The sequence below is a fragment of the Eschrichtius robustus genome, chromosome 5 (assembly GCF_028021215.1).
Source record: "Eschrichtius robustus isolate mEscRob2 chromosome 5, mEscRob2.pri, whole genome shotgun sequence".
NCBI classification, from domain to species: Eukaryota; Metazoa; Chordata; class Mammalia; order Artiodactyla; family Eschrichtiidae; genus Eschrichtius; species Eschrichtius robustus.
Window position 1 is genome coordinate 3,362,330 of NC_090828.1, and position 25,297 is coordinate 3,387,626.

The 25,297-nt window shown below is 48.6% G+C and overlaps 1 protein-coding gene and 1 long non-coding RNA gene across 23 annotated transcripts in view; one reads left to right on the forward strand and one right to left on the reverse strand.

Annotated features, from left to right (window-relative positions):
* LRRFIP1 (LRR binding FLII interacting protein 1) overlaps positions 1-10,064 on the reverse strand; it is a 147,209-nt gene extending 137,145 nt beyond the window's left edge. For all 21 annotated transcript variants that reach the window (XM_068544171.1, XM_068544167.1, XM_068544165.1 and 18 more), the window contains exon 1: positions 9,905-10,064. In XM_068544171.1, the coding sequence (XP_068400272.1) occupies positions 9,905-10,000 (96 nt within the window). In that variant the 5' untranslated portion in view covers positions 10,001-10,064. The remainder of the gene's footprint in view (positions 1-9,904) is intronic.
* A 408-nt stretch (positions 10,065-10,472) lies between these two features.
* LOC137765031 (uncharacterized) lies at positions 10,473-12,423 on the forward strand. Of its 2 annotated transcripts, none has more exons than XR_011074108.1 (3): positions 10,473-10,514; positions 11,515-11,613; positions 12,244-12,423. It is a non-coding gene; the product is annotated as an uncharacterized lncRNA (long non-coding RNA). The 2 variants fall into 2 exon arrangements; XR_011074107.1 differs by lacking the exon at positions 10,473-10,514 and adding an exon at positions 10,970-11,371.
* The last annotated feature ends 12,874 nt before the right edge of the window (positions 12,424-25,297 follow it).

The window sequence follows — 25,297 nt, forward strand, 5'->3', positions numbered from 1 at the left end:
CAGTTAGCGCTTTTACTCTGAGTTCACTGAACCAGTCCCAAGGGCCGCCTGTATCCTCCTGACACACAGGAGATTGTCTTTCCTGTATTTTTCTCACAACTTTTGTACAGACTGCTCTCTTTTCTCTCCCGTTGACCCCCGCCTCCCATTCCAGCCCTCATCTTATGAAGGAGGGATTCACTCCTGCCTCTGCATCAGTAGTTCCTGAGGCACATCCTGGACAGTCCAGCAGGACTGCTGTCCCTTGGTAGAGATGAAGGGAGAAAATAACTACCGTTGGGTTAGCACCTACTAGGTACCGGGTAGATGCTCTGCATTTCCCAGCACGGCTCATTACTACAACCACCGGATAATGTTTTTCCTCTGCCACAGACAAAGGAAAGGAGGCTCGGATACGCTAACTTGCCTACAGACACACGACTTCAAAAGGCTGACTGTGCTTCTCCCACTGCCCTGCACCTTCTCCCCACGCTGGACTGACTTCCGGCCTGTGGGACGCCAGCCCTCTCCACCTGCATTCCCATTTCACTCCTCTCCTATCATTAGACTCAATACCTTCTGCACTGTAGAGCACACCTCTATGACAGCAAATTTCAACAAAGAATAAATCATTCCTCTAGAGCTGTGCTGTCCAATATGGCAGCCACCAACCATAGGTGGCTATTTAACTTTACAGGAATTAAAATTAAGTACAATTTAAAATGCACTTTGTCAGCTGCACTAGCCACATTTCAAGTGCTCAATTACTACACAGGGCTAGTGGCTGCCGTGACACACAGCACAGAGACAGAACATCTCCAGCAACACAGGAAGCCCTACTGGCCATCACTGCTCTGGATGATTTAAAAGTATATCTGGGTGATTTCAAGCAGTATCTTAGGGCATCCAGGGTGGAGTCATATTAGTTGTTCAATCAACATGGAAATTCCATCTCTCCGAGTGTCAACTTGGAAAATGCCGTATCTTCCCATGTGCCTAAGGGACATCACAAAAGAAGGTGAAAAGTAAAAAGCAATCAAGGGTAAGTGTGGAAAAGCTGATAAACTTATGTGAGGGAGGTTAAAAGCATAACGAGCAACTGTAGATCTCCTGGTTTCTTTATGCTGAAATATTATCATGACCATCGTGTGATTTTTCATTCACTCCCCCAAGCCAAGAAGTGGGTGGAAACACTGCAACATAATATGCCAGTGGAGGTTCTGGATGCTTCTGGCGCTTCCATACTTGCTGATCCAGGGGTTTACCCACTGCCAAGACCATATCACATTCTGCCTACCTAAACTCTCCAGGTATTTTGTATTTGTTTTATGGAAAGTATACCTCACATCTTAGAGAATTTTCCAAACAAATAAATGAATCATCCTTGATGCCTGAAGCTATGAAAATCTTATTTTTTTATAACTTTCTTTGTTTGCTCAACTAATTTGACATTGATTCCACTCTCAGTAAAAGAGCACTGTGATGCCTAGTTCTCTTGTTTGGGCTGTATGGACATTACATCTTCCTTGGTATGTCTCCGATTATTTTTCAAGTTTCTTCTCAATCCCTTCTACCCCCTTAATCAAAAACAAAACTCTGTCTGTAGGTACCAAATTAGAGAGGCTTGGCTTGTTAGCATTAAGCAGCATTTCCTCCCAACACTGACCCTGGCCTTGAAGGCACTGGCCTTGAAGACAAGGGGGCTTGGATTCAAGTCCAGGCTGTGTGCCAGTGTCCTGAGGGACGACTTCACGTCTGCTGCCAACACTTCAGCCACCCCACTGCACCCCAGGTGGTGTCCTGGTCACATCTTGTGGCATCTCCCCTCCTGGCCTTTGCTCAAATTGTTCTCACAGTTTTTCAGTGCCTCATTATCACATCTGAATGGATCCAAGGATCACCACCCATCTGGGAAAGGCTCCAAGATGAAAGACAGAGGCCACAGCACACAAAGGACAAAAAGAAAGAGACCATAATGTAGGGAACAAAAGAAATTTTCAGGAAAAACCAGAAAACCAAAAATGAATATTCCTCAGAATGATAAGAAAAGGTACTGCATTAGTGAATCAAAAAGGAGGCTATAAAAATGGAACAAAGACCCAAAACAAACAAACAAACAAAAATCTTAGAAATTAAATACAGAACAGGTAAGTTTAGTAGAAGGAGTGGAAGATAAAGTTGAGTTATCACCCGTAAAGTATCACCAAAAGACAAAAAGCTAGAAAATGAGGGGGAAAGGGAAGTTATTTCCAACAACAGGAGTTCCTTTAAAAGAGAACAGAGAAAATGGTGGGAAGGGGACAATTTTCAGAAAATTTTCAGAGAGTTTTAGGATATAAATTTCCAGATTGAATGAACCCAGTGAATGCTTAATAAGTGGAAAAATAAGATCTAGAATACTGAGGATCAAGAGAAGACCCTAAAAGCTCATAGAGTGTAAAAACAGATATTACACAAGATACTGAAAATATATAAGGCATCAAATTCTCAAAGCAATCCTGAAAGCTAGAATAAAATGGAAAAAAAGTCTTCAAAATTGTGGTAGAAAATAGTTTGTTAATTATACTTTTTGATATTTATTATTTTATTTTATCAAATAGGTAACACCGTCGCATGGTTCAAATATCGAAAGAGTATGAAAAGTTACACTTAACAAATCTGTTTCCACTTACATCTCCACGTTTCTTTTACTATACTTTCTGCCAGTGTTTCTTTCTGTAAATGCAGGCAAATGACAGCTTTTCTCACATAAGGGACAGCATGCTATCTACACTTTCCGCACATTGCTTTTTTTAGTTAACAGTACATGCTGGAAATCATTTCAAAGAATACATAGAAATCTCTGTCATTCTTTGGAAAATTATTTTTAACCTAGAACTCTATACTCAGACAAACTATCAAGTATTAAGGTAGAATAAAGACATTTTCAGACATGCAAGCACTTAGAAAAGGCATTCTCTCTCAGAAAGCTACTGAAGGATGTGCTCCAGCAAAATGAGTTAGTACGGATCCAGCAGCAACAACAACAAAGGAGTGGCAAAAGGAGTTCTCAGAATGGCGGCAAAGGGAACGGCCACTGAAGCAAATCCTGACAGCGCTCAGAGCAGACTGGGTCTAGAGGACAGAGCTCTCCAGGGGGTAGATTTCCAGGAGGGAATAAAATGGAACTGATAGATTTGTTTAATCACATAGAAAATAATATTGTGAGGGGTTCTATTGAAAAGTTTGTGAGGAATTAGGTATGATAGGTATTCAGAGAGATGAGCAGTTGGGAAGAAAAAAAAAGAAAGAATTAACCCCAGAAAAAGCAGAAAGTTGTGCCAGGAAAAATGTTATAGTATACTACTTGGCTCTGCAGTTAACACTATCATGTTACACCATCATCACCACTAGTGTTTACTGAGCATGTGGCAGTCATCATTCTGAGGTCTTTTCATGAAATACCTCATTTACCCGTATAACCACCTTGTGAGAAGTGTACTGTTAAAATTTTCCCATCTTACATACGAGGGAACGGAATCACGAAGTGGTTAAGTGTCTTGCCCTAGGTCATGGAATAAGTGGAGGGATCAGGAACTGAACCCAGGAAACCTGACCCTAGCACCCATACTCTTAACCAGCCTACTGTTGTGCCAGCAACCATTTATCTAACCTAAAAGTACAATGTAACTATGGTGTGAAGATAGGGAGAAAGAAAGGTGGGGAGAGGACCTGAGCTAGACCTACAGACCCCAAGTCCTCATCCTCAAAGCAGGGGGCCAGCAGATAGTACCTAAAATTGAAAAATCAATAAATAGTGCATATGCATATTATTCACAAACAAGGAGCTACTTACCAGATCATTTAGGGTCTTGTAAGGCCATTAAGAGCTTGGCTTTTACTGAGGGATATGAAAAGCCATTATGACACGATCTGACATATTTTAAAAGGACCACCAGCTGCTGTGTGGAGAATGGCCTGGAGTACGGGACCAGGGTGAAAACATATATTACTTTAATTCAGGGGCTTCCCTGGTGGCGCAGTGGTTGAGAGTCTGCCTGCCAATGCAGGGGACGCGGGTTTGAGCCCTGGTCTGGGAAGATCCCACATGCCGCGGAGCGACTAGGCCCGTGAGCCACAACTACTGAGCCTGCGCGTCTGGAGCCTGTGCTCCGCAACAAGAGAGGCCGCGACAGTGAGAAGCCCGCGCATAGCGATGAAGAGTGGCCCCCGCTCGCCGCAGCTAGAGAAAGCCCTCGCACAGAAACGAAGACCCAACACAGCCATAAATAAATAAATAAATAAATAAATTCAATAAAAATTAAGTTTTAAAGATGAAAGGATGAAAAAAAGAAGAGGAGAGACACAGTAAGGCAGAGAAGAATATGGGACTCTCCCATGAAATGTTATGCCCGATGGCTCAGAGGTCAGCTGGGGATGACAGTCCCTGAGATGGGAAGCAAGTCAGCTTGACTTCAGGGCACCACCTGGAATAGGGCCTTGGCTGGAGCCAAGACACTGATCCCAGGAAACAGCCTGGATGACGAACTGGCACCTCTTAGTTAGCAGATGACCTTAGCATCTTGTATCCTTTTTCTCTATGTCAAATAGAGATACTCTCAACTCTTCTGATGGGATATCATATAACTATGGGGGTGAAGTTTCTGGGAGTACCTGGCACACCTTAGGCCTTAAAAGCAACCTCAGTCCCCATCTCTCCCCTTTCCCCTCCTGAACCCTGACAAGGCTCACAGGTAACAGGCTCCACTAGAATCCAGGTCTTCTGACTTCCATCCTACCGAGCGGACTCTTCAGGTCCTCCACATGCATGCACAGTCCTGACTCCTGAACCCATGAGTCACTAAAGATTCACCCAGAAAAGGGGGAGGGAGACAGCTGGCCCTATGACAGAAATAGCTTTGGGGTGGGGCCCACAAGCCATCGGGGGCCAGTGGGACTGTCCACCCCTGAGTTTCCAATTCCAACTCCATCCAGAACCATCTTGTCGGCAATCACGGAAACAGCCCAAGGTCACAGGCATGGTGCTTGCCATTCCCCGGACAGCTCAGACTGTGATAAAAATCCGCCTGGAACGCTTGTCTTGTCACATTCCTAATGCTTGTTATTGATCCACCAAGATGTGTGTGGCTGTCTAGGAAGATCAGCTAGGCAAGGGCCCGGTAGTTGTGTTAGAGTCTGGGGCAGGGCGGTGTGTGCAGTGCCAGGTGCTGAATGCCCCTCACCTGTTCCCGACCTGGAAGGTGGGGCCCTGATACCACCCCCAGTCCCAAACCACTGGCCACGCCGGATCTCACCCTCCGGTCAGTGTCCGACAGGTTTGCATCCACCAGCCAGCCTCAGAAAAGCAAATTCACTGGGAAAAAAGGTATGAAGGTGATGGTTCAAATGAAGTGAAACTGGCTGCAGCAACAAGCCTGTGTTGTAAACGCCGGCGTGATCTCACCTGAGGTCAGGGGCTGCACCAGGGTACCAGCAGCGTGTGTCACACCAGCTGGGCACCCTCCCAGACTGCGTGACCCCAGAGGGGCCAGACCTGCTGAGAGCCGGACGAAGGTGAAGCGGAGGCCCAAACTGAACCAGATTTCCAGGCCACTCTGCAAAAGGGCTTGTGCACCCAACCCTCAGACTGGCCCTCGAATGGCCTTGAGGCTTGAGGAGAAAAAGAGTCAGGGTCTCTCAAGACAGGGTGATCTGTGGGCACTATTTGGGAAGGATGGGAGGTGGGGGCACAGCAAATGAAAGGGGGCTTTAGGATTAGAATGTCCTTTATTCATGGGACCATCCAGAATGAGACATGGAGACTGTCCTAAGTTGGGGTGCCCAGAAGCAGAGCCTGAGGCAGGGATTTGGATGTGAGTGATCTACCAGGGAGCACGGCCAGCAGAGGGGTGTGAGGGGGCAGATGGGGCAGGGAAGGAGGTGGACTCAGTCTGCCCTCGGGCCCTCCCACGGGGAGCCCTGGAGTGTGAACTGCACCACAGAGTCGGTTCCACTGGGAGGCAAGTGGGCTGGGGGTGGAGCTTTTTGTGTCCTCACATCCCGGGGTCAATCGCTGTGGGCTGCCCCTGGGGTGGGAGGTCTTACCCCCTCCCCTGCAAAGTGACACCCCCCCCCCCCAGTGGCCATGGGCACTTCTCTAGTGAAGGGGGGCCATGAGCCCAGAACAGCCACACTCACAGGCCAGGGGTCGACACCCTCCAACAGGGGGGATCTGGGAGGTGCACCAGCGCCCCCCGGGGGGATCATGGGCCCAGAGGGCAGCGTCCCAGTGGGACCACTTAGGAGAGGAGGCCACGGGACACAGTCATGGGGGAGGTCTCCGTGCTGTGAGCGAGGAAGGGAAACCGACCAGCGTTCACGGCCGCAGAGAGGATGCTAGGCTCGCCGCGAGGACCATCTAACGCTGCCTGCACAGCTTGCACAGCCGATTTCCTTTGTCCTGGAAAGGCCGTCTCCACCGGAGAGGAATACTTTGAATTGCCTCGGTCATTGTGAGAGCAAGGTCATTTCACTCAGCAGCGGAGTGCTGAATGAGAGGTTTGGCATGCTACCAAAAATCATTAGCAGAGTGTTCAAGGCGGTGGGAGAGAAAGACATACCTGCTTTCGCAACACCTCTCCCTGGGATGTGAGAAACACTGCGTGAGCTTTGCAAAGTGCTTACTGGACCTTCTTCCTGAAAACATCTTGCCTGAATCCCGCCTCAGACAAGACAGTGAGAAACAAGCTACTCGCGCTAACGCAGCTGCAGTGTTTTAAAGTTACAACTCCATTTACTATAAACTTGCCTGGAGTGAAACCATAAACTAACTGCAGGAATATAAATGCAGCGCTTCCACTGGGTTCCTGCTTCCCACTCCCGCCCAGAGAGTCCAAAGCCCTCAGCAGGGAAGCCAGCTCTCCAGCAGGGCCCTGCCTCGGCCGCTCCGGGCTCCCCGCCCCAGACTCCATCACCTCTGCCTGGAACTCTCCACTTATCCTCTGAGTGCACATTCCCGGGGGCCTGACCCGAGTCCACCCCACCCCCTGCCACTTTCTTAAGGCCTCCTGGTTTTCGTCCAGGCCCCCATACCTCCCCAAGTGCTTCGGGGGAGGCCAACTCCCCCCATTTCCAGGATGGGCCTGACTGATCACAGGGTAACCCCCCCCTGCCCCACGGCCACGCCGCTGAGTCCACCGTCCTGGTCACAGAGCTTGGCTCAGGGGCGGCCTGGGAGATGTTTCTAGCTCTGAGGACAGAGCCACCGGAAGAGACGGGGTGTGGGCTCAGGAGGGGCAGCCTGGGAACGCGGCAGCCAGTCTGGCGAAAGCAAGGCGGCCCGAGGATGAGGCCACCCTCAGAGGACGGCCCAGCCGAGCCAGCTACAGAGGAGCCGTGGAGAAAAGGGGCCACCGCGCTGGTGAGGGTGCCCGCGAGTCCGTCCTCCAGACAAATCATTTCCCCTCGTGGAGGCCAGTCCAGGTCAGGGTTTCTGTCACTTCAAGACTAACTCAAAATGCCACTTCCCCCGGGGCGCCTCCTCTGATTGCCTTTCTTAGTCCCGTCAATAAATTGTAACTCTCTCGTTTCGAAACCTTCAGGGAACAATATCCTTTAAATCTCAGATCTCTTCCTGTCTTCTGTTTTTGTTATTGATCTATGTCAGACCCCAACTCCTGGAGGGTGGATGCTCTTCAGGTCCATCCCTGAATCCCAGTCTCCCTAGGACGGGGCTTCGGAGAGCATGTATCTGCTGAATCAACGAGCAAACACGAAAGCACGCAACTTAAGACGATTTTGTTAATTTTTATAAGAACTCTCGAGAACTTCATGGTGAATAGATATTTGCCATTTGAATAGTGATTCTAAGTTTCACAGTTGGGAAATAGAATTCAATTTGTAGTAAAACATAAAGTGTTGCACCAGCTCCTTCCAACACTACAGATACGTGCCATTCAGCACTTGGAACGACCACATCTATGGCTGGTTCTACTGGGAGAATGTGTGTGTGAATAGCCCTCGCATTTAGCTAGTTACTCCCTTTATGTCTGCTACTCACTTTAATCCTGACAGCCTCGGGGGATTTCTTCTTCCCCATTTTCGAGGTGAGAAAATGGAGGCTGGGAGGGGGCTGAGTAGGATCGCACAGCTCGCGAGGAGCTCTATATAGTTTCGAGCCCAGGTCTGATGCCCACGTCTGAATTTGTCACTGCCAACTGCGTCCCCTGGCTGGGAGGCAGGACCGTGGGTTCCCAGTTACTCAGGACCTCAAGGCTGTCCACCCAGGAGCAGCCCCTCGCCTTCCTTTTCCGTCTGTTTTTATAAAATCCAGCAGATACGAGGTGGACTTAGGGAACCCTCATTCTCCTTCCTTTGACCGTAACCACTGCCAGAAAGACAAGACTCACGGATCGTGTCACCTCAGGCCTCCCAGAGAACACCTGTTTGGTTTTATGTTTAAATACATACTTAAAGGACCGTCTTCACAGGGGGTGGGGATTATGTTCAAGCTACTACATTTAGCAAATGTCTATATTTAGCCAAATGTACTGTAAGTGCCTTGTACCTCTTTTGTTTTTCAGGCAATGCAACAGAGACGTAGGAGCACCTACTATGTGCCTGGCTCTGTGTTGAGCTCTGGGGATACGAAAGTAAGACATTGCCTGCCTGGTGGTCACCTTCTACGGGGGACAGACCAGTAAACAAATAATGCTGAGGCCATGTGACTACCACAGCAGGCGTAGGGAGTGAGAGCTACTGGAACCCGAGTGAAGGCAGGGAGACTTCTGCCCCGGGGTGATGTAGGAGGTCTCACAGAGGACACAAATCTACCGTGGGCTTTAAGGGATGAATAGGAGTTTTCCTGGAAAGCCTTTCTCTTCGCATAGGGAGAAAAACAAAAGTGTTCATTCATTCAGTAGTCAACAAATACTGTGACAGCCATGTGTCCATAAAAGCAAAATCACCTAAGAACTGGTTACAGAGTAGACCTCCATAAATAGCTGACTGAGGCAACCAGACGCCTCAGCCTAAATCGCCTGGAAGTTTTCCCAGGTGGTAATAATGACATGCAGACAAACTCCATCGCACTCCAACACCTGGAGGAGAGGGTATCAGGAAGGTGGCACTGCCTCTGCATATACATTCTCTATAGTTAGCACACTGGGTACACAATTCAAAAGGTACGAAAGGGTGTACTGTAAAAAAACAAGCTTGTCCACTGTGGGCCCAAGGAATCACGCCCCTTCCCAGGGAAGCTGCTGCCACCAATCTGCTGGGCATCTTTGCCAACGTCACCGTTTGTTTAACCTGAAGGCTGAATCCTTGTGGGAGAAAAAGGCACTTGTACAGCTACGCGGGCGGTGCACCTTTTGTTCGCCACACTTCAAGTTCATCACCGACCACCATGACCACCATAATAAACTCTGCCCGGGAAACTTTGAGGAGAACCTCTCGGCGTGCCTGAACCCGTCTGCACGCTCGGTCCAGAAACAAGATTCACGGGGACCCCGGTTCGTGCCCAAGCTGCACCTCGTGTGTCAATCGAGACGACAACTGGTTATCGACAGGAGCGGGTCATTTCGCCAGGGCCATGTGGCCTCCGGGGACTGTCCTCGGGCCTCCAGGGTCGGGCCTACATCACCCTCACCATGCGGCGCAACAGAGCGGGGCGCTCGCTCGCCCCCCACCCGGCCGGCCCGGGGCCACCTTGCGCGGGGCGGGGGTGGGGGGGCGGCGGCCAAAGGGAGCTGGCGACATGGGGGGAGGGGTCGGTGCCGCCGGCCTGTCCCCGCAGCGGAGGACCGGCGCCCGGCCCACCGAGGTCCCGGCCTGGCCCGCGCCCCGTCCGCGGCGCCGGCGGAGCGACGGACAGCGGACGCACGGACGCCTGACAGCTCCGGCGGCGCCCCCAGCGCCCGCGCCCCGGCCCGGCCGCGCCGCTCACCTCGCGCGCGATCTGGTTCAGCGCGTCGTCCTCCGCCGTCAGCCGCTCGCGGTTGGGGAGCCGCTTGCGCCCCGAGCCCTGGGTGCCCATGTCCATCGGCCGCGTCGCCCGCTGCGCCGCGGGACCGTGCCTCCCGCCGCCCACGCCCCTCTCGGTCCGGCCCGGCCCCGCTCCGCCCCTCCCTCCGCCGCGGCGTCATGGCGTCAGCGGGCCGGGGACGCGGGGACGCGGGGACGCGGGGACGCGGGGGACAGGGGCTGGGGGCGCCGGTGGGAGGAGCACGGGAACTCGGGCGCCGGGGACGCGGGGACGCGGGGACGCGCCGGAGAGGGGACCGGGGAGCCGGGTGCGCTGGGACTCCGGGGACGCGGGGACGCGGGGACGCGGGGGACAGGGGCTGGGGGCGCCGGTGGGAGGAGCACGGGAACTCGGGCGCCGGGGACGCGGGGACGCGGGGACGCGCTGAGAGGGGACCGGGGAGCCGGGTGCGCTGGGACTCCGGGGACGCGGGGGACAGGGGCTGGGGGCGCCGGTGGGAGGAGCACGGGAACTCGGGCGCCGGGGGCCGCGGGGACGCGGGGACGCGCCGGAGAGGGGACCGGGGAGCCGGGTGCGCTGGGACTCCGGGGGCCAGGGACGCGGGCGCTGGGGGCTGGGGGCGCGGGGACGCCGGGGGACCGTGAGCATGCAGATGGCGGGCGGTTTGGGATGGCTGGGGGTCGGGGGCGCGGGGACGCGTGGGGCAAGGACACTGGGAGTGCCGGTGGAAACTGGGGCTGGGGGCGCGAGGTCACGCCGGAGCGGCGGGACACGGGGACCAGGACGCCGGCGACCCGCGGGGACGACAAGGGCTGGGAATGCGAGTGGGGAGCGGGGACGGGGGTGCGGGGACGCTGGGGCACAGTGAGCGTGGAAACGGCAGCAGACTTGGGATGGCTGGGGGTCGGGGGCGCGTGGGCGCAGGGGACGGGGTGATGAAGGCTTGGGGTGCCGGTGGGGACAGGGGGCCAGGGACCAAGGAGGGTTCGGAGGCGGGAGGGGCGGGAGGCTGGAGCTCGAGATGCCTGGAGGGGTCTGGGCCGGCGGGGCGGGGGACACTGGAGGGTGGACCCCCCCTGGTAATCGTGGGCTGACCTCACCAGGGCAGCGGTCACTTCATCGGGGGCGCTGGAGGGCTCGCAGGGAGGGACGGGGCTGCAGAGAGGGGTTTGCACCCAGGGGTGGGTGCAGGGACGTGGTTCAGACCTGCGCCCCAGGTGAAGTGGGGTCTGGCCTCCCAGATGGGTGAAAGCTGGGTTCTCGGGTCAGGCTCAGGGGAGGTCAGATCCCGCTCTGTGGGATCTCGCCAGCCCCCTGAGCCTTACAGCACGTTCAGAAGCCCCGTGTTGATGTGGGCGTTTCCTTCTTCACCGGCGTGTTTTCTGGGACCTGCCACTTCACTCCTGTGTCCCCAGCTTCTAGGGAAAGGTCTGAAACATCAGCTGCTCTCAAGAAGTAGATATTGAAAAGGGGATGACTGCTTGAGCTTTACCTTCCACTCTCTAAAGGTGGGTTTAAGATTGAATAGGGGGATCAGATGAAGTTTACAAAGCCATTACCTTCTCTTCCAGGGTGAGGACCCGAGTGACTGTTAGCTGTCTGTACTGAATTAGGGAAGAAGAAATGCGCTGGCGGAAGCACAGTGACCAAAAGTTACTGGTATATTTGGGGTATGGTGAGATCTTTAATGTGGATGGGGAAGAATGGAAGGGCAGGGCCATCCTGAAGTCACCTGTGATTTTCCCCCTAGGGATGAGTACAGTTAACATTTTGGTATATTTCTAACCAAGTGACATGACCAGGTTGGTTTGGGTTCTTAGAAAGTAACCTGGGAGCTGGATGGAGGAGGGAACAGAAAGGGGACCCGGCAGTGGCAGAGAAGGATGCTGGAGGTTTACTGCAGGGAAAAGATGGTGGGGGAGTGACACAGGAGGGAGGAACCAGGTTCCATTGCTCAGGACACCTGAGTGGACTTCAGTGGGGTGGGTCCACAGGGCAGATGGTATTAGGGCTGTGACCTTGTTCATTACTGTACCCCTGGAGCTTGCATACACCTGACACAGCGGAGGGACTGAGGAAATACCTGTTGATTGAGTCTTCTATGTCACATTACACCACTTAGGACCCCATACTCCTTAGGTGACATGGTCCTGGTTGGAGGACCATCTCTTGCTCTGCCCTCAGCCCTGCTGGAGGCTCGCTGCTCCCTTAGCCCGTGATGCCTGGTGAAGACTCTGTCTTTGCTCAGGCTCCTTCCCATGGCTTCACTCATTCATTCCCCCACACCTGCTGCCTGGCAGGTGCTGCGCCGGAAGCTGGGGCAGAACTGCAAAGGACACAGACAGAGCCGCTGTTCTCTCAGGACTTACCTGCGATACCTGGAACTCCTCATCCAAAGCCACATCCAAGCTCCAACATCTCCTTTCTTTTTTGATTGACATATATACACTAATATGTATAAAATAGATAACTAATAAGAACCTGATGTATAAAAAAATAAATTAAATAAAATTCAAAAAAATTAAAAAAAATTTTTTTTCTGGCTGTGCTGCGTGGCATGCAGGACCTTAGTTCCCTGACCAGGGATCAAACCCATGCCCCGTGCAGTGGAAGTGCAGAGTTTTAACCACTCTTAACCCATCTCCACTCTGGAGGAAGTCTTCCCAACTCTCCAAGGCTGCTCCTTACTTTCCTCACTGGTCTTCCTCAGAACATCAAGAGACTCTTTCTTCTAGCACTTGAATTCTTCTGTGCTGATCTGATGATGGGAGGAGGGCAGGAACTGACCTTGTCTTGCTCATCTTTCTGCCCTCACTGGGGACTGAATGTGCCCCTGCTTCAATCATAATGAGAGTGTCTGGCTGAATTTGGGGACTGAGTCCAGGTCCCAGCCCCCTCCTCACCATCCCAGTTGGGTTTTGTACAGAGACAAGGGACTGACTGCCTCAGGGACTGATGGAGGTATTTCTGAATAGTTCAGTCCCTACACAGTGTTCTCAGACACTAGGGTGAATTCTGTCTCCCATCTCTCCCCCATCAACCACCCACATGTGGGAAAGGCCAACCTTTTGGGGATCATCAGAACCAACGTTGCTGGCCCTCAGGTGGTCCCATGATGTCATGACCTCCTGAACCACCATCCGCATGCTTCCTCCTTCTTTGGTGATGTGCTCTACAGCTGTCTGCTTCTCCCTTTGGAATCAGTTCTTGCCTTTAAATGGAAATATGATACCTGCATTGTCAGGGTGGGGGCAGTCCATGTAAAGATGTATCTCAGGGCTTGACACACAGGCAATCAATAAGTGGTCCTCCAGCTCCTCTCCCCAAAGGCCTGGGTCTGGAATGAATAGGGCAGCAGCTCCTGCTGGGGCGTGGGGAGGTGGGCAAGGACATTAGGCAGCTTTGTGGCTGTCACCTGTTCTTGGGGTGCCCCTTGAGGGCTGCAGAAACCTGCAAGACCCCATCCATCAGGCTGAGCCACGGGCTTACCAAGAAGCTGTGGCTTTCTATTTGCTCTGGACTCTCAGCCTCTCCTGCGTGGTAGTCCGCGAACTTGCTTCTACCTAGATGACTGTATTGTGCCACCAGCACTACCTAGCCCCTCCCATGTGGCCCTTTTCTTATTCCAGGTGATTAGACTACCCACAAGGTGTTACTTCAGAGAAGCCGCATCAGAAGTCTGATGTCCCGGGCAAGAGAATCAATATATTCATCTCCAAGCCTGGTACTGAGGCTCTTCACAAAGATACAGATGCCCTTCAGGAAGGGTCCATGAATACGTGAAGGCAGCCTCGGTGGGGGGCGCCACACAGGGGACCCCACGTGGACTTTCCACTCCCGACACAGTGTTCCTTTTGTTTGGGACCTCATTAGGCAAGCCTGTGAGCCGGCCGGGGGAAGAAGTTAACGGGCATCTCTGGAGGAGTCATCCAGGCTGGAGGGCGACGCAGAGCTGCTCTGATAGGGCCCTCTGAAGGACAGTCACACGGGCCGTGGGCTGACTCACTCGGGCCCATTGAGAAAGCCTTCCATGTGGTTCAAACATCATTCACTCGTGTTCCAGCCTTGCTCTCTCAATTAACAGAGGATGGAAAAACCTCCCTTGGATTACAGCTGGAGAAAGGCTAGGGAGAATCACAGCCACTCACAAGGATGGCTTGAAAGGCAGTGGACAGAACATGGAGCCAAAATCATGCCCAGAGGGGAGCTGGCTGAGGTCAGGGTCTCCACCACACCTGGGAGGTTAATGGTTTGTCTCCAGTGGCCTGCTGGCCTTTGTCTCTTTCCTCTCTCAGCATCTCAAAGCAGAAAATTGGACTGATCATTCACCCAACCCAATCTTGTCATTCTAAATGCCTCTTCTCTCCCAGGATACCACCACTTCCAGTTATGTTTTCATGTCTCTTGGAGTTAAAACTTTGGAATCACGTTGGATTTTTAAATTTATCTTATCCTTCATCTCTGATTGATTCTATCCCTATCCCCCTTCCGCATCTTTGCTGACTCCATGATGGTCTGTACCTGGTTCACCTTGCCACACCTGTGGGTGACTTGCAGTAAATCATCTCCTGAACTTGAGGTCTCCAGGGTGGGGTGCATGAGACAATACACTGGGGTGCAGGAGAAACATACTAGAACTTCCATTAATATGTATTTTAAACTAAAAATAAGAATGTTATAGATCAAATGTCGATGTATGATCTATAACCTCACTTTAAGTGGTCACAGGTCATGTCATAATGATACACAAGGTATTCCCAGGGGCTGCTAATGGCATTCTCTCTCATTAGACCATTTTCAGGATATTTTGATGTATTTTCATGAACAAGAAATGTATTTATGGGTTACATAATCTAGTTTTAACTAAAACTCAAAGGGTAGATAAATGGCTTCAAAGGATTTAAAAGATTCTCAAGAAAATATTTCCCCCAAATCACAGACAAACAAGAGAATGAGAGACCTATTTCTAACTCAGGAGGAACTCTTCATTGGTCTCAATATCAGGTTATTAGATATGATGAGAACAATGAATAATCATCCCAAACAATTTGAAACACAAATTTACATTTCCTATTATTAATGATTAACCTCATTTTTAGTGGATATTGTGCCCTGATATAACAGATGAAAATAGTTTATGAACATAATTTACACATAAATAAATATATAAAATTTGGGGTGTATTTTAAAATATTTGGTGATTGAGTTCATGATAAAAAAAGTCTGGTTTCTAGATCAATAATTCTTAAATTTGGGGGGATTGTGAACTCCTTTGAAAATCTGATAGAGGCTGGATTCCTCTCACCCACCAAAAAAAAAAAAAGACGGAAGAAAGTAAAGGGCACCTAAACAGGAAATTGAGCACAATTTTAAAGGGTGATACTTTGAAATCCATCTGTGGGCCATCAGAGCTCCCATTCTGTGCTGTCCCTGTTTGAGCCTTCCTAACTACCAAAGCCAGAATAACCTTCCGAAGTACACTTCCATCACGTTGCACATTCCAAACTTCAGAATGGCTCCATCGTAGCCTTTGCAGTAATTCTGGAGATTCCCAATAGGTGTCAAATGTGTTACTGGTAATTCATGACTAGTGATAGTTAAAATGCTGAAGTTTGTGAAATTATTGGCGATAAGTGTTATTACCATAATAATTTTACCTCCACTGAGTGCTACCGAGTGGCAGGAATTTTGCACAAATGAGGTGCTTTGGCAGGAGGATGTCACATTCAGGATAATTACATGCCATGCTTGTCTCCAGGGAGAAAAGCTGAGAGTGGCTGTCCTCTTGCACACAGAACCAGCTCCTTAGCCAACACCTTCAGTCAGCTGTCCGTAGCACTCTTGGGATAGCGTTCCTGAGCCCCAAACCCAGGATTGTCTTTTCATCCCCCAAGAGAGCCTTATTCAGGGTCATGGGTCCATGGGTGTTTAGAAAATGTTCGTGGCTTGACTGAATAAAGAGCCCTTTCACATGGTGCTGTATAAAATAGGACATGAAGACCAATTTTCCTTTTATTTGTGCAGGAGAAGTGCTACAAATACTCACTGACTGGCAGTGATACCAATTTTCTCCTTGCATGGGATTTATTAACTATTAATTCAACTGGTTTTAAAAATAAGGACTTTTCACTTCTAGTGATGGAGAGGAAGCTTACCTCAAACTAATCCTCCTGTCAATAATAATTATAAACATCAAACAAAATATAAAAGTACCCACTGAAGAGTAATCAAAGCAGATAGAGACTGGACTGGCTACAACCTTTGAATTAAGGGAAGTAAAAGGTGACATCCGCTTCCCCAGAGGATATTCTCCAGTCCTCAAGGTGCACTGGGAATAGAATTCAAGAGTTATTGGATTGGGAATAGATGTTATGGTCTGAGACTACAAGTACAGCTGGCAATTTAGTGAGGAAATCCCAGAAAAAGGGATGCAGAGAGGGTTAAGCCTCAAGATCTGCATACTAACTTATGTAGAAGCCATGGCTGAGTCCTGAACAATGCGTGTGTGGAGTGAAACTCCAGGAAATTCACATGAAAGCTGGAAGCCTGGAAGAACTGAGCAGAGATTTCAGCAGCTGTCCCATGCTAGGAAGACAAAGTTAGGAATTCAAGTCCTATCAAGTTAGGGGGCTTGGCAAACACCTTGAGCCTTTCATGGAAACCACAGAGGGACCATGCCTTACTAGTAAGATGACATTAGAGGACTAAGGGCTATGATAGGAAAATCAAAATACACATGCTGTAGCAAAGCCTAGAACCAAGTCTCTACAAGATCAAGGTGCTATGAAGGGTTGAGGTAACTTCCCTCCCTGATAGAACCAAATTCAGCACTCTTCAAAAGAAGGCAATAGAATCCAGAGTCTCTGAAATGTAATGTCCTCTATGTCCAGTATACAATAAAGAATTACTAGACACAAGAAGAATCAAGAAAATGAGGCTCACAGTCAAGAAAAAAATAATCAGTTGGAAAAGATTCACAGATGACCTCGATGTGGAAATTAGCAGAGGACTACTATAAAATAACTATGAGAAAGATGGATATAATGGAAGAAGACATAGGGAATTTAAGGAAAGATTTGGGGACTCTAAAAATGAACCAAATGGAAATTGTAGAACTGAAAAATACAATGCTTTCCAATTTAAAAAATCTTTGAAGAGTATTAGCAATAGATTGGATAATGTAGAAGAAAGGATCAGTGAACCTGAGGAATGGTCAGTAAAATTACCCAAACTGAACGACAGAGAGAAAAAGACATTAAAAAAAACAGGTTACAAGGATTCAGGCTACCACAGTGGTCACTTGATTTTAACAAGGCACCAAGAAAATTCAGCGAAGAAAGGAAAATCTTTTTTTGGTAAGTGGAGCCAAAACCGCTGGATATCTATAGAGAAAATAAAGTTTGACCCTTAACTAACACCTTACACAATAATTAAATCATGAAATATTTTCGACCTAAACTTAAAAGCTAAAGCTGTAAAATTTCTAGAAGAAAATCTAGGAAAATGTTTTTGAAAACTTGGGGTAGGCAAAGATTTCCTGGACAGTTTTTAAACAGCACTAATCATCAAATCCAAAATTGATAAATTGGATTTTGTCACAATTAAAAATTTCTGCTTATATAAAAACTTCAGTAAGAAAATGAAAACACAAGCCACAGACTGGGGGAAAATATCCTCAGTATGTAAATGTGACAAAGCACTTCTATCCAGAATGTAGAAAGACTTCCTACAAATCAATAGGAAAAAGATAAATAAGTCATTTAAATAACAGGCAAGAGATTTGAATACTTAAACAGACACTTTATATAAGAAGATATACAGAGAGTGTGGAGAAAAGGGAACCCTCTTACACTGTTCGTGGGAATGTAAATTCGTGCAGCCACTGTGGAGAGCAGTATGGAGGTTCCTTTAAAAAATTAAAAATAGAGTTACCATATGATCCATCAATCCCACTCCTGGGCATATATTCCAGAAAAGATGAAAACTCTAATTTGAAAAGATACATGCACCCCTGTGTTCATAGCAGCACTATTTACAATAGCCAAGACATGGAAGCAACCTAAATGTCTATCGACAGATGAATGGATAAAGAAGATGTGGTATACATATACCATGGAATATTACTCAGCCATAAAAATGAATGAAATAATACCATTTGCAGCAACTTGGATGGATCTAGAGATTATTATACTAAGTGAAGTAAGTCAGAGAAATACAAATACCATATGATACCACTTATATGTGGAATCTTAAAAAATGATACAAATGAACTTATTTATGACACAGAAACAGACTCACAAACATAGAAAACAAATTTATGGTTACTGAAAGGGAAAGGGAAGTAGAGGGATAAATTAGGAGTTTGGGATTAATAGATACACACTACTATATATAAAATAAATAAACAACAAGGACCTACTGTATGGTACAGGGAACTATATTCAATATCTTGTAATAACCTATAATGGAAAAGAATTGGAAAAAGAATATATATATGCATATGTATAACTGAATTACTTTGCTGTACACCTGAAACTAACACAACACTGTAAATTAACTACACTTCAATAAAAAATTGTTTGTTTAAAAAAAAAAAGAGAAGATATACAAATGACCAAAAAGTATAGGAAAAGTGTTGAACATGCTTATCATGCAAAATGAAACCACAGTGAGATACCACTTCACATCCGCTGGAATGTCTACCATTGGAAAGACTGACAAGACCACATGTGGGTGAGAATGTCAAGCAACTGGGACTCTCACTCGTTGCCGGTGGGAGTATGAAATTGTATCGCTGCTCTGGAATGCTGTTTGGAAGTTTCTTAGAAACATAACTTACCCTGTAACCCGGTCATTCAAGTCATTGGTATTTACCCAAGAGACATGAAAACATGTCCACAAAAAGACATGCACAAGAATGCTCATAATAGCCCAAAGCTGAAAACAACCCAATGTCCATCAACAGGTGAACAGATAAGCAAATTATAGTTATAGATGTACTACTACTCAGCAATATAAACTAACAAACTCCTAATACAGGCAACAATGTGGATGAAGTTCCAAAACATGATGTTGAGTGAAAGAAGCGAGACACAAAAAAGTATATATTGAATGGTTCTCTTTATATGAAATTCTGGAACAGGCAACACTGAGCTATGGTGATAGAAATTAGAATAGCGGTTGCCTTTGCAGGGTGAGTGGATTGACTACAAAAGGGCACAAGGAAACTTTTTGGGGTGATGGAAATATTCTATATCTTCAGTGAGGTGTTTGCTGCATAGAGAGACGAACTGTCCAGTTTTATCTGGAGATAAGGGGCTTCCTGAGACGTGGGACTTTCAGATTTCAAACAGGGATAGTCCCAGGAAAACTGGAACCGGTTGGTCACCTTACATAGGTGCATGTAAGCATTTGTCACAACTCGTAGAATTTTTGCATGCATGTCCAAGAGCATGCACACTTAAAATTTGTGCATCTTATTATGTGTTGATTATACAATTAAAAGAAAAGAGTATTTAAAGAAATGATGATGGGAAAACAACCAAACCAATGAAAACATAAGCAGGCAACAGAAGAGAGCGTTTGTCCTTTAGGCATCGTATTAAACTCATGGTTTTAATGTAATGACTTTTGGAAAGACCATAATCTAACACATCGCTGACTACCCGTCACTGACTACACATCACTTCCTCCAGGATGTGGAGATGCTGGATAAAAAGAGATGCTGTGAAGGGATATTTGGTGTCAGCCTATTTGACACCTGTCTCCTGGGAGGGTTTAGGAGGTTGGGGTGGTTCTGTCTATTTCGCCCCTATTACTTGTTGTGGGATCTCAGATACCCACTGGCGTGCTGCTTTCCTGCAGAAGGACCACAGGTAACATCAGGACACGGAAACAAAAAGGTGATTTTCTCACAGGCCAGTTCGGCTCACTGTGGCAGCTGTGAAAGGAATCGTGAAGCTCACTCCTTTTTTTCCTCTCCTGCCCATTCATCCCATTTCCCGTGGTCCTTTCTCCCTGTGAGCTTTTCTGTTCTCGTGGTCACTGAGCGTCTATAACCTGGAGGGCAGAGCCATGGAATCCCAGGCTGTGTTTGATCTGCCCTGTTTTCTGTTTGGTACCGCACAGGTGATCATACTCGTGGGCTGGTACCTGTGCAGTGTTTGACAGCTTGTATACATCTGTACATCTGGTGAGGCCTTTGTTTTCTTCTGCTTTGCAGCCAAGCCTAATTTTTTTTTTTTTTTTTTTTAATGGCTGTGTTGGGTCTTCGTTTCTGTGCGAGGGCTTTCTCTAGTTGTGGCAAGCGGGGGCCACTCTTCATCGCAGTGCGCGGGCCTCTCACTCTCGCGGCCTCTGTTATTGAGGAGCACAGGCTCCAGACGCGCAGGCTCAGTAATTGTGGCTCACGGGCCCAGATGCTCCGCGGCATCTGGGATCTTCCCAGACCAGGGCTCGAACCCGTGTCCCCTGCACTGGCAGGCAGATTCTCAACCACTGCGCCACCAGGGAAGCCCCCTAATTATTTTTTAACTGAAGTATAGTTGATTTACAATATTATATTAGTTTCAGGTGTACAACATAGTGATTCAATATTTTTATAGATTATACTCCATTTAAAGTTATTATAATGTATTGGCTACATACTCCATGCTGTACAATATATCCTTGTAGCTTATTTATTGGTGAGGCATCTTGAGTAGGAAGTCACCGAGTTTCTCCACTACGTACATGGACCCGTTAGTGACTGTAGCTTTTCTCCTTGAGGAATCGCTGTATTTACGAGCAAAACAGCATCCTTTATCAACTACTCAACTCCAGTCCTCCAAAGCAGAAATTGAGCACAGATGTTTTAGATCTTTTTCATTATTATAGGAAGATGTTCGCCATATTTTTGGCAGTAGCTTTTAAGAGTACACTGTATGCTGGCTTTGCCAATTTTTAAATAGGACAAACATTTCACCAAGTTTTGGTTATACTGAATAGTGCTCTGAAGACTTTATTGTGAGGAATTCACTGGAAATTCCTCTATATGAAGATAACGCCGAACAATTGAAAACACTCTGGAGGGTCCCGAGCTTTACCTCGTTTTACTCTCCGCCATAACAGCGCTCAAGGGTTCTGGGCCAAGATGAAGTTCTCTGTGCCGGCACCCGGGCTATTTTAGGAACATAAGAGAAAAATAGTTTACCACTTACTCATTTGCAGTCTGTGCTCAAGTTAAGTTCTTTATATCTTTCTAACCCAGACAGAGAACAGTTCATAAAATTTGCTACAAGCAGTTTGTAAAATTTAGCTTTGCCTCAAGCAGAGCAAAGTTTATATGGTTTTCTTCTTAGGAAATTTTTTTCTTTTTTTCTCACAGTAAAATCTAATCACAATGCAAGTTAGCCTCTCTGGGATGATTAAATGAAATCACAACCCTGCAAAGTGCCTGGCAGGGTCCAGCAGGCTGGAAATGTACATCAGGGCACCTACTGTGTGCAGTAGAGAGAGGCCGGAGAAAGAGGGGGATGAGCAAGACCCCCATTCCTGTCTCCAGTGGGTCTCAAGGAGGCAAAAGGAGGGATAAAGTCGCTTTGCTCCAACGGAGCACCTCGCTGGGAAAATCAGGAAGGAGCACTCGCTTTGTGGATGGATAGGATTTATTCCCACAGGAAGAAGCTGTATCCAGGGAAAGCCCAGGCAGGAAGGCTGTGAGCTGCATCCTTGCTTTTACACGGGCCTCGCGGGCCATGGTTTCACTGCCTGAAGGGGAAAATTTTGTGTGAAACCTCGAAGGGTAGCAGGATGCACTATCCCCAAATACGCCTTTTTGGCTTGAGGCTTGTTCTGAGCTGATTATTTTGAGAAACAGCAGACACAGGGAAAGCTCAGCAAACAGAGTAGAAGTTGCCCTTTTGTAAGTGAAATCTACACGCGTAAAGGGTACCTCCACGTACAAGGGGGTCTCCCTCCCTGTACCAGGAATAGAGGGTGACTCTGAATCACAGGAAACTCTCATCCACGGCAAAGGCACTGCTTAGAGCTGCATAACCACCTCACCTGTTTACCTGCTCACCTCCTGTATGAACCTCCCACCTTCCCTCTTTTGTTATTAGCTGAAGATGGTATTTGAGCAGGTGGCTGAGGCCCCCTGAAGAGTTACTCATTTTTTCCCTGGGGATCTCCCACGTATACATGAGGTAAACGTGTTAATAAACTTCTATTTGTTTTTCTCTTGTTACTGTTTTATTTTAGGGATCTCAGCCAAGAACTCAGAAGAGTAAAGGGAAAATTGTTTTTTCTGCCCTGCAACCATCTCTGTCTCTCTCCAGGGACCCCCGTCTTGTTCCTCTGAGAAGGGGACTCGGGATCCTTGCTCAGCACCAGACCTTAGCTGTTGACCAAAGCCGCTGGCTGCCCTGATGGGACAGAGAGGAGGAGCCAGCTCCCCAGAAGGAAGGCCTCTGGCCATGGGGAGGAGGGGCAGGGCCAGAGCAGGCAGGGACAGGGCTGAGGGTTGGGTCGGGGCCAATTGCTGAAGGAGGGAAGGCCTCCAGAACAGGCCCAGATAAGGGGACAAAGACGTGGCCATGTGAAGCCGAGAGAGGACAAAGAAGAGACCAGCAGGGCCACGTGTCCACAGGTCTGCTTGTGTGAGTATGAGTGTGTGTGTGTGTGTGTGTGTGTGTGTGTGTGAGTGTGTAAGGTATATCATCAACTTCCCGCTTCCCAGTCTTGAGCAAGAACTTGCTTTTGTCTTTCTGGGTAGACTTGGGGGAAAACCATCCATTCAAATTATTTCAAATTATCAAAATGTATTCCATATTCAAATTATTTCATTTCCTAAAGGAAATGGGGCATTCATTCATTCATTTATTCATTCATTCACATGGCCCTTTAATTCTGTGCTTGGCCTTGCTTCAGGTGGGAAGCCTGACTTTTGTGTTTTCGTGGTTTTCATTTACCCACCATTCACTCCATCACTCACCAACTGGATAAGTATTTATTCAATGTCCCCTGGGAACAAGGCAAGCGGGAACCCTCCATCCTTTGGTGGAGCCCAGGGTGAGGCAGAGCCTTTTCCGGTGTCCTTGAGAGACCCCCTTTCTCACTCTCGGTCACAGCGTTTCCTGTGGTTATCAGGGTCTCCACAGCTACCATTCCTGGTGGAAAGAACCTTCTGCTGTGGGGTCTCACTGCAGCCTCTGCTCTCCGTCCTGCCTCCTGGGAAGGTGTCGTCCACACTCTGCCATGTTCTGGGGAGACTAACCGTGTCCTCAGGCCGCAGTATTTAGGGAGAAGAATCCTTCACAGCAAACCTGGAGAGGAAGAAAGAGAAACGGAGTCGGATTAGACATCTGCCTTCCCCTGCCTGACTTTCCGTGTTGGCATCTGTTCCAATGTATCTGCTGCACTTTTCTTGGGGGGGTGGGGTGGGGTGGTGGGGGGGTGGGCACTGCGTGCTTTTGATGATTCTGATTACCTTTTATACTCTTGGGGGCCTTACCCGTCTATTCTTTTTTTTTAAATCTTTATTAGAGTATAATTGCTTTACAATGTTGTGTTAATTTCTGCTGTATAACAAAGTGAATCAGCTATATGTGTACATATATCCCCATATCCCCTCCCTCTTGCGTCTCCCTCCCACCCTCCCTATCCCACCCCTCTAGGTGGTCACAAAGCACCGAGCTGATCTCCCTGTGCTATGCGGCTGCTTCCCACTAGCTCTCTGTTTTACATTTGGTAGTGTCTATATGCCCATGCCACTCTCTCACTTCGTCCCAGCTTCCCCTTCCCCCTCCCCGTGTCCTCAAGGACCTAGGGGCAGGACAGGAATACCCGTCTATTCTTATTGCAACGTTTATTATACTGCTGACATGAATAATTTACTTTTGATATTGTTGTTGAGCTTTGTGGAGTTTTCTTTGGCCTCCTCAGTACACAGGAAGCTCCCCGAGGGTATTTCTAGGTGGTCCTGTAGGTTTCTGACACAGTTCTGGGGACTTGGGAAGGTTTTTGATAAGCACTGAACGAAAGATAAGTTTTGAGATCTACTGTGGAAGAGAAGAGATGTGTCCACTCCATGCCGCGTTGGTCGGACTGCTCTCGGGAGTTTGGTCTAGTTCAGGAAGTAAACGTGAGTGGGACACAGGCAAAGCGTCCAGAGGGCAACTGGGAGAACGTAGTGATGGGAGGCAGCTGAGCAGAGTGGACTGTCCGGGGTGAGCGGGCCGAGGAGCAGGCGTGGGTGCAACGCAGTGGAAGGAAGGACCTCTTCAGCATCAGGTCCCAAGCGAGGACAGGGACGCCTTGGCCAGCACGGAGAGCCTCCAAAGGACACCTCTCCCCGCCGAGGAGGGGCTGGTATCAGGCTGGGTGAGTTTTCCCCCACCTGTGTTTCCTGGACCACTAATTCCAGGGCATGGTAATAGGTGCTCCATGAAAAATGTGTTTGGGCTCCAGTAAATGTGGGAAATGCTGGTTTAAACCAAGTTGAACAGATTGCAATACAGGGGCTTCTTCTCGGGGTCTTCTGTGTACAGATGGGCCTTGAGTCTCCGAGAAGGGATTGCAAGGAATAGTCATTCTAAACCCATCTGGCCTCGGGCCCTTGCCCTGGAGACACATCACAGGCCTAGAATTCACAGAGCCCACTTTGGGGATAACAGAGTACACTCTGACAAAACCGAAGCCAAGGGCTCTTCCAGTTGCGAGTTTGCAACAGAGAGGTTCGTCCACTGAGCTGGGTGCCTCACTGGAGCTTTCTGTGGCTGCCTCCATCCATTCGGGCTGTAAGAGAACACCACACACCGGGTGACTTATAAACAACTGCCATTTATTTCTCACTGTCCTGGAGGCTGGGTAGTCCAAGATCATGGTGCTGGCAGGTGTAGTGGCTGGTGGGGTCCGCTTCCTGGTTCAAAGGCCGTCATCTTCTCACTGTGTCCTCACAGGGTGGAGGGGATGGGAGCTCTCTCTGGGGTCTCTTTTATAAGGACACTAATCCTCTACCCTCATGACCTAATCCCTTCCCAAAGGCCCCACCGCCCAATACCATCACCCTGGGGATTAGGTCTCAGCACATGAATTTTTCGCGGGTACAGATACTTAGTCCATAGCAGTGGCTTTCTGAACAGGCTCGGGCATCTTTCCTCTCTGAAATCAGGATGCATTTTAGGTACCCCTGCCCTGAGGAGTTGAAACAGTACGAGACCAGATGCATTGTTGTGCTCTGGAGCTTGTAGGCCATGCGTGGCAGTTTAACGGTAGTTATTAATGTGACAGCCGTCACTCTGCAGGGGACCCGTCCTCCTCGTGAGGTCCCCTTCTGCTCAGAGCTTCCTCCTTCCACCATGTTTGTTCACGGTC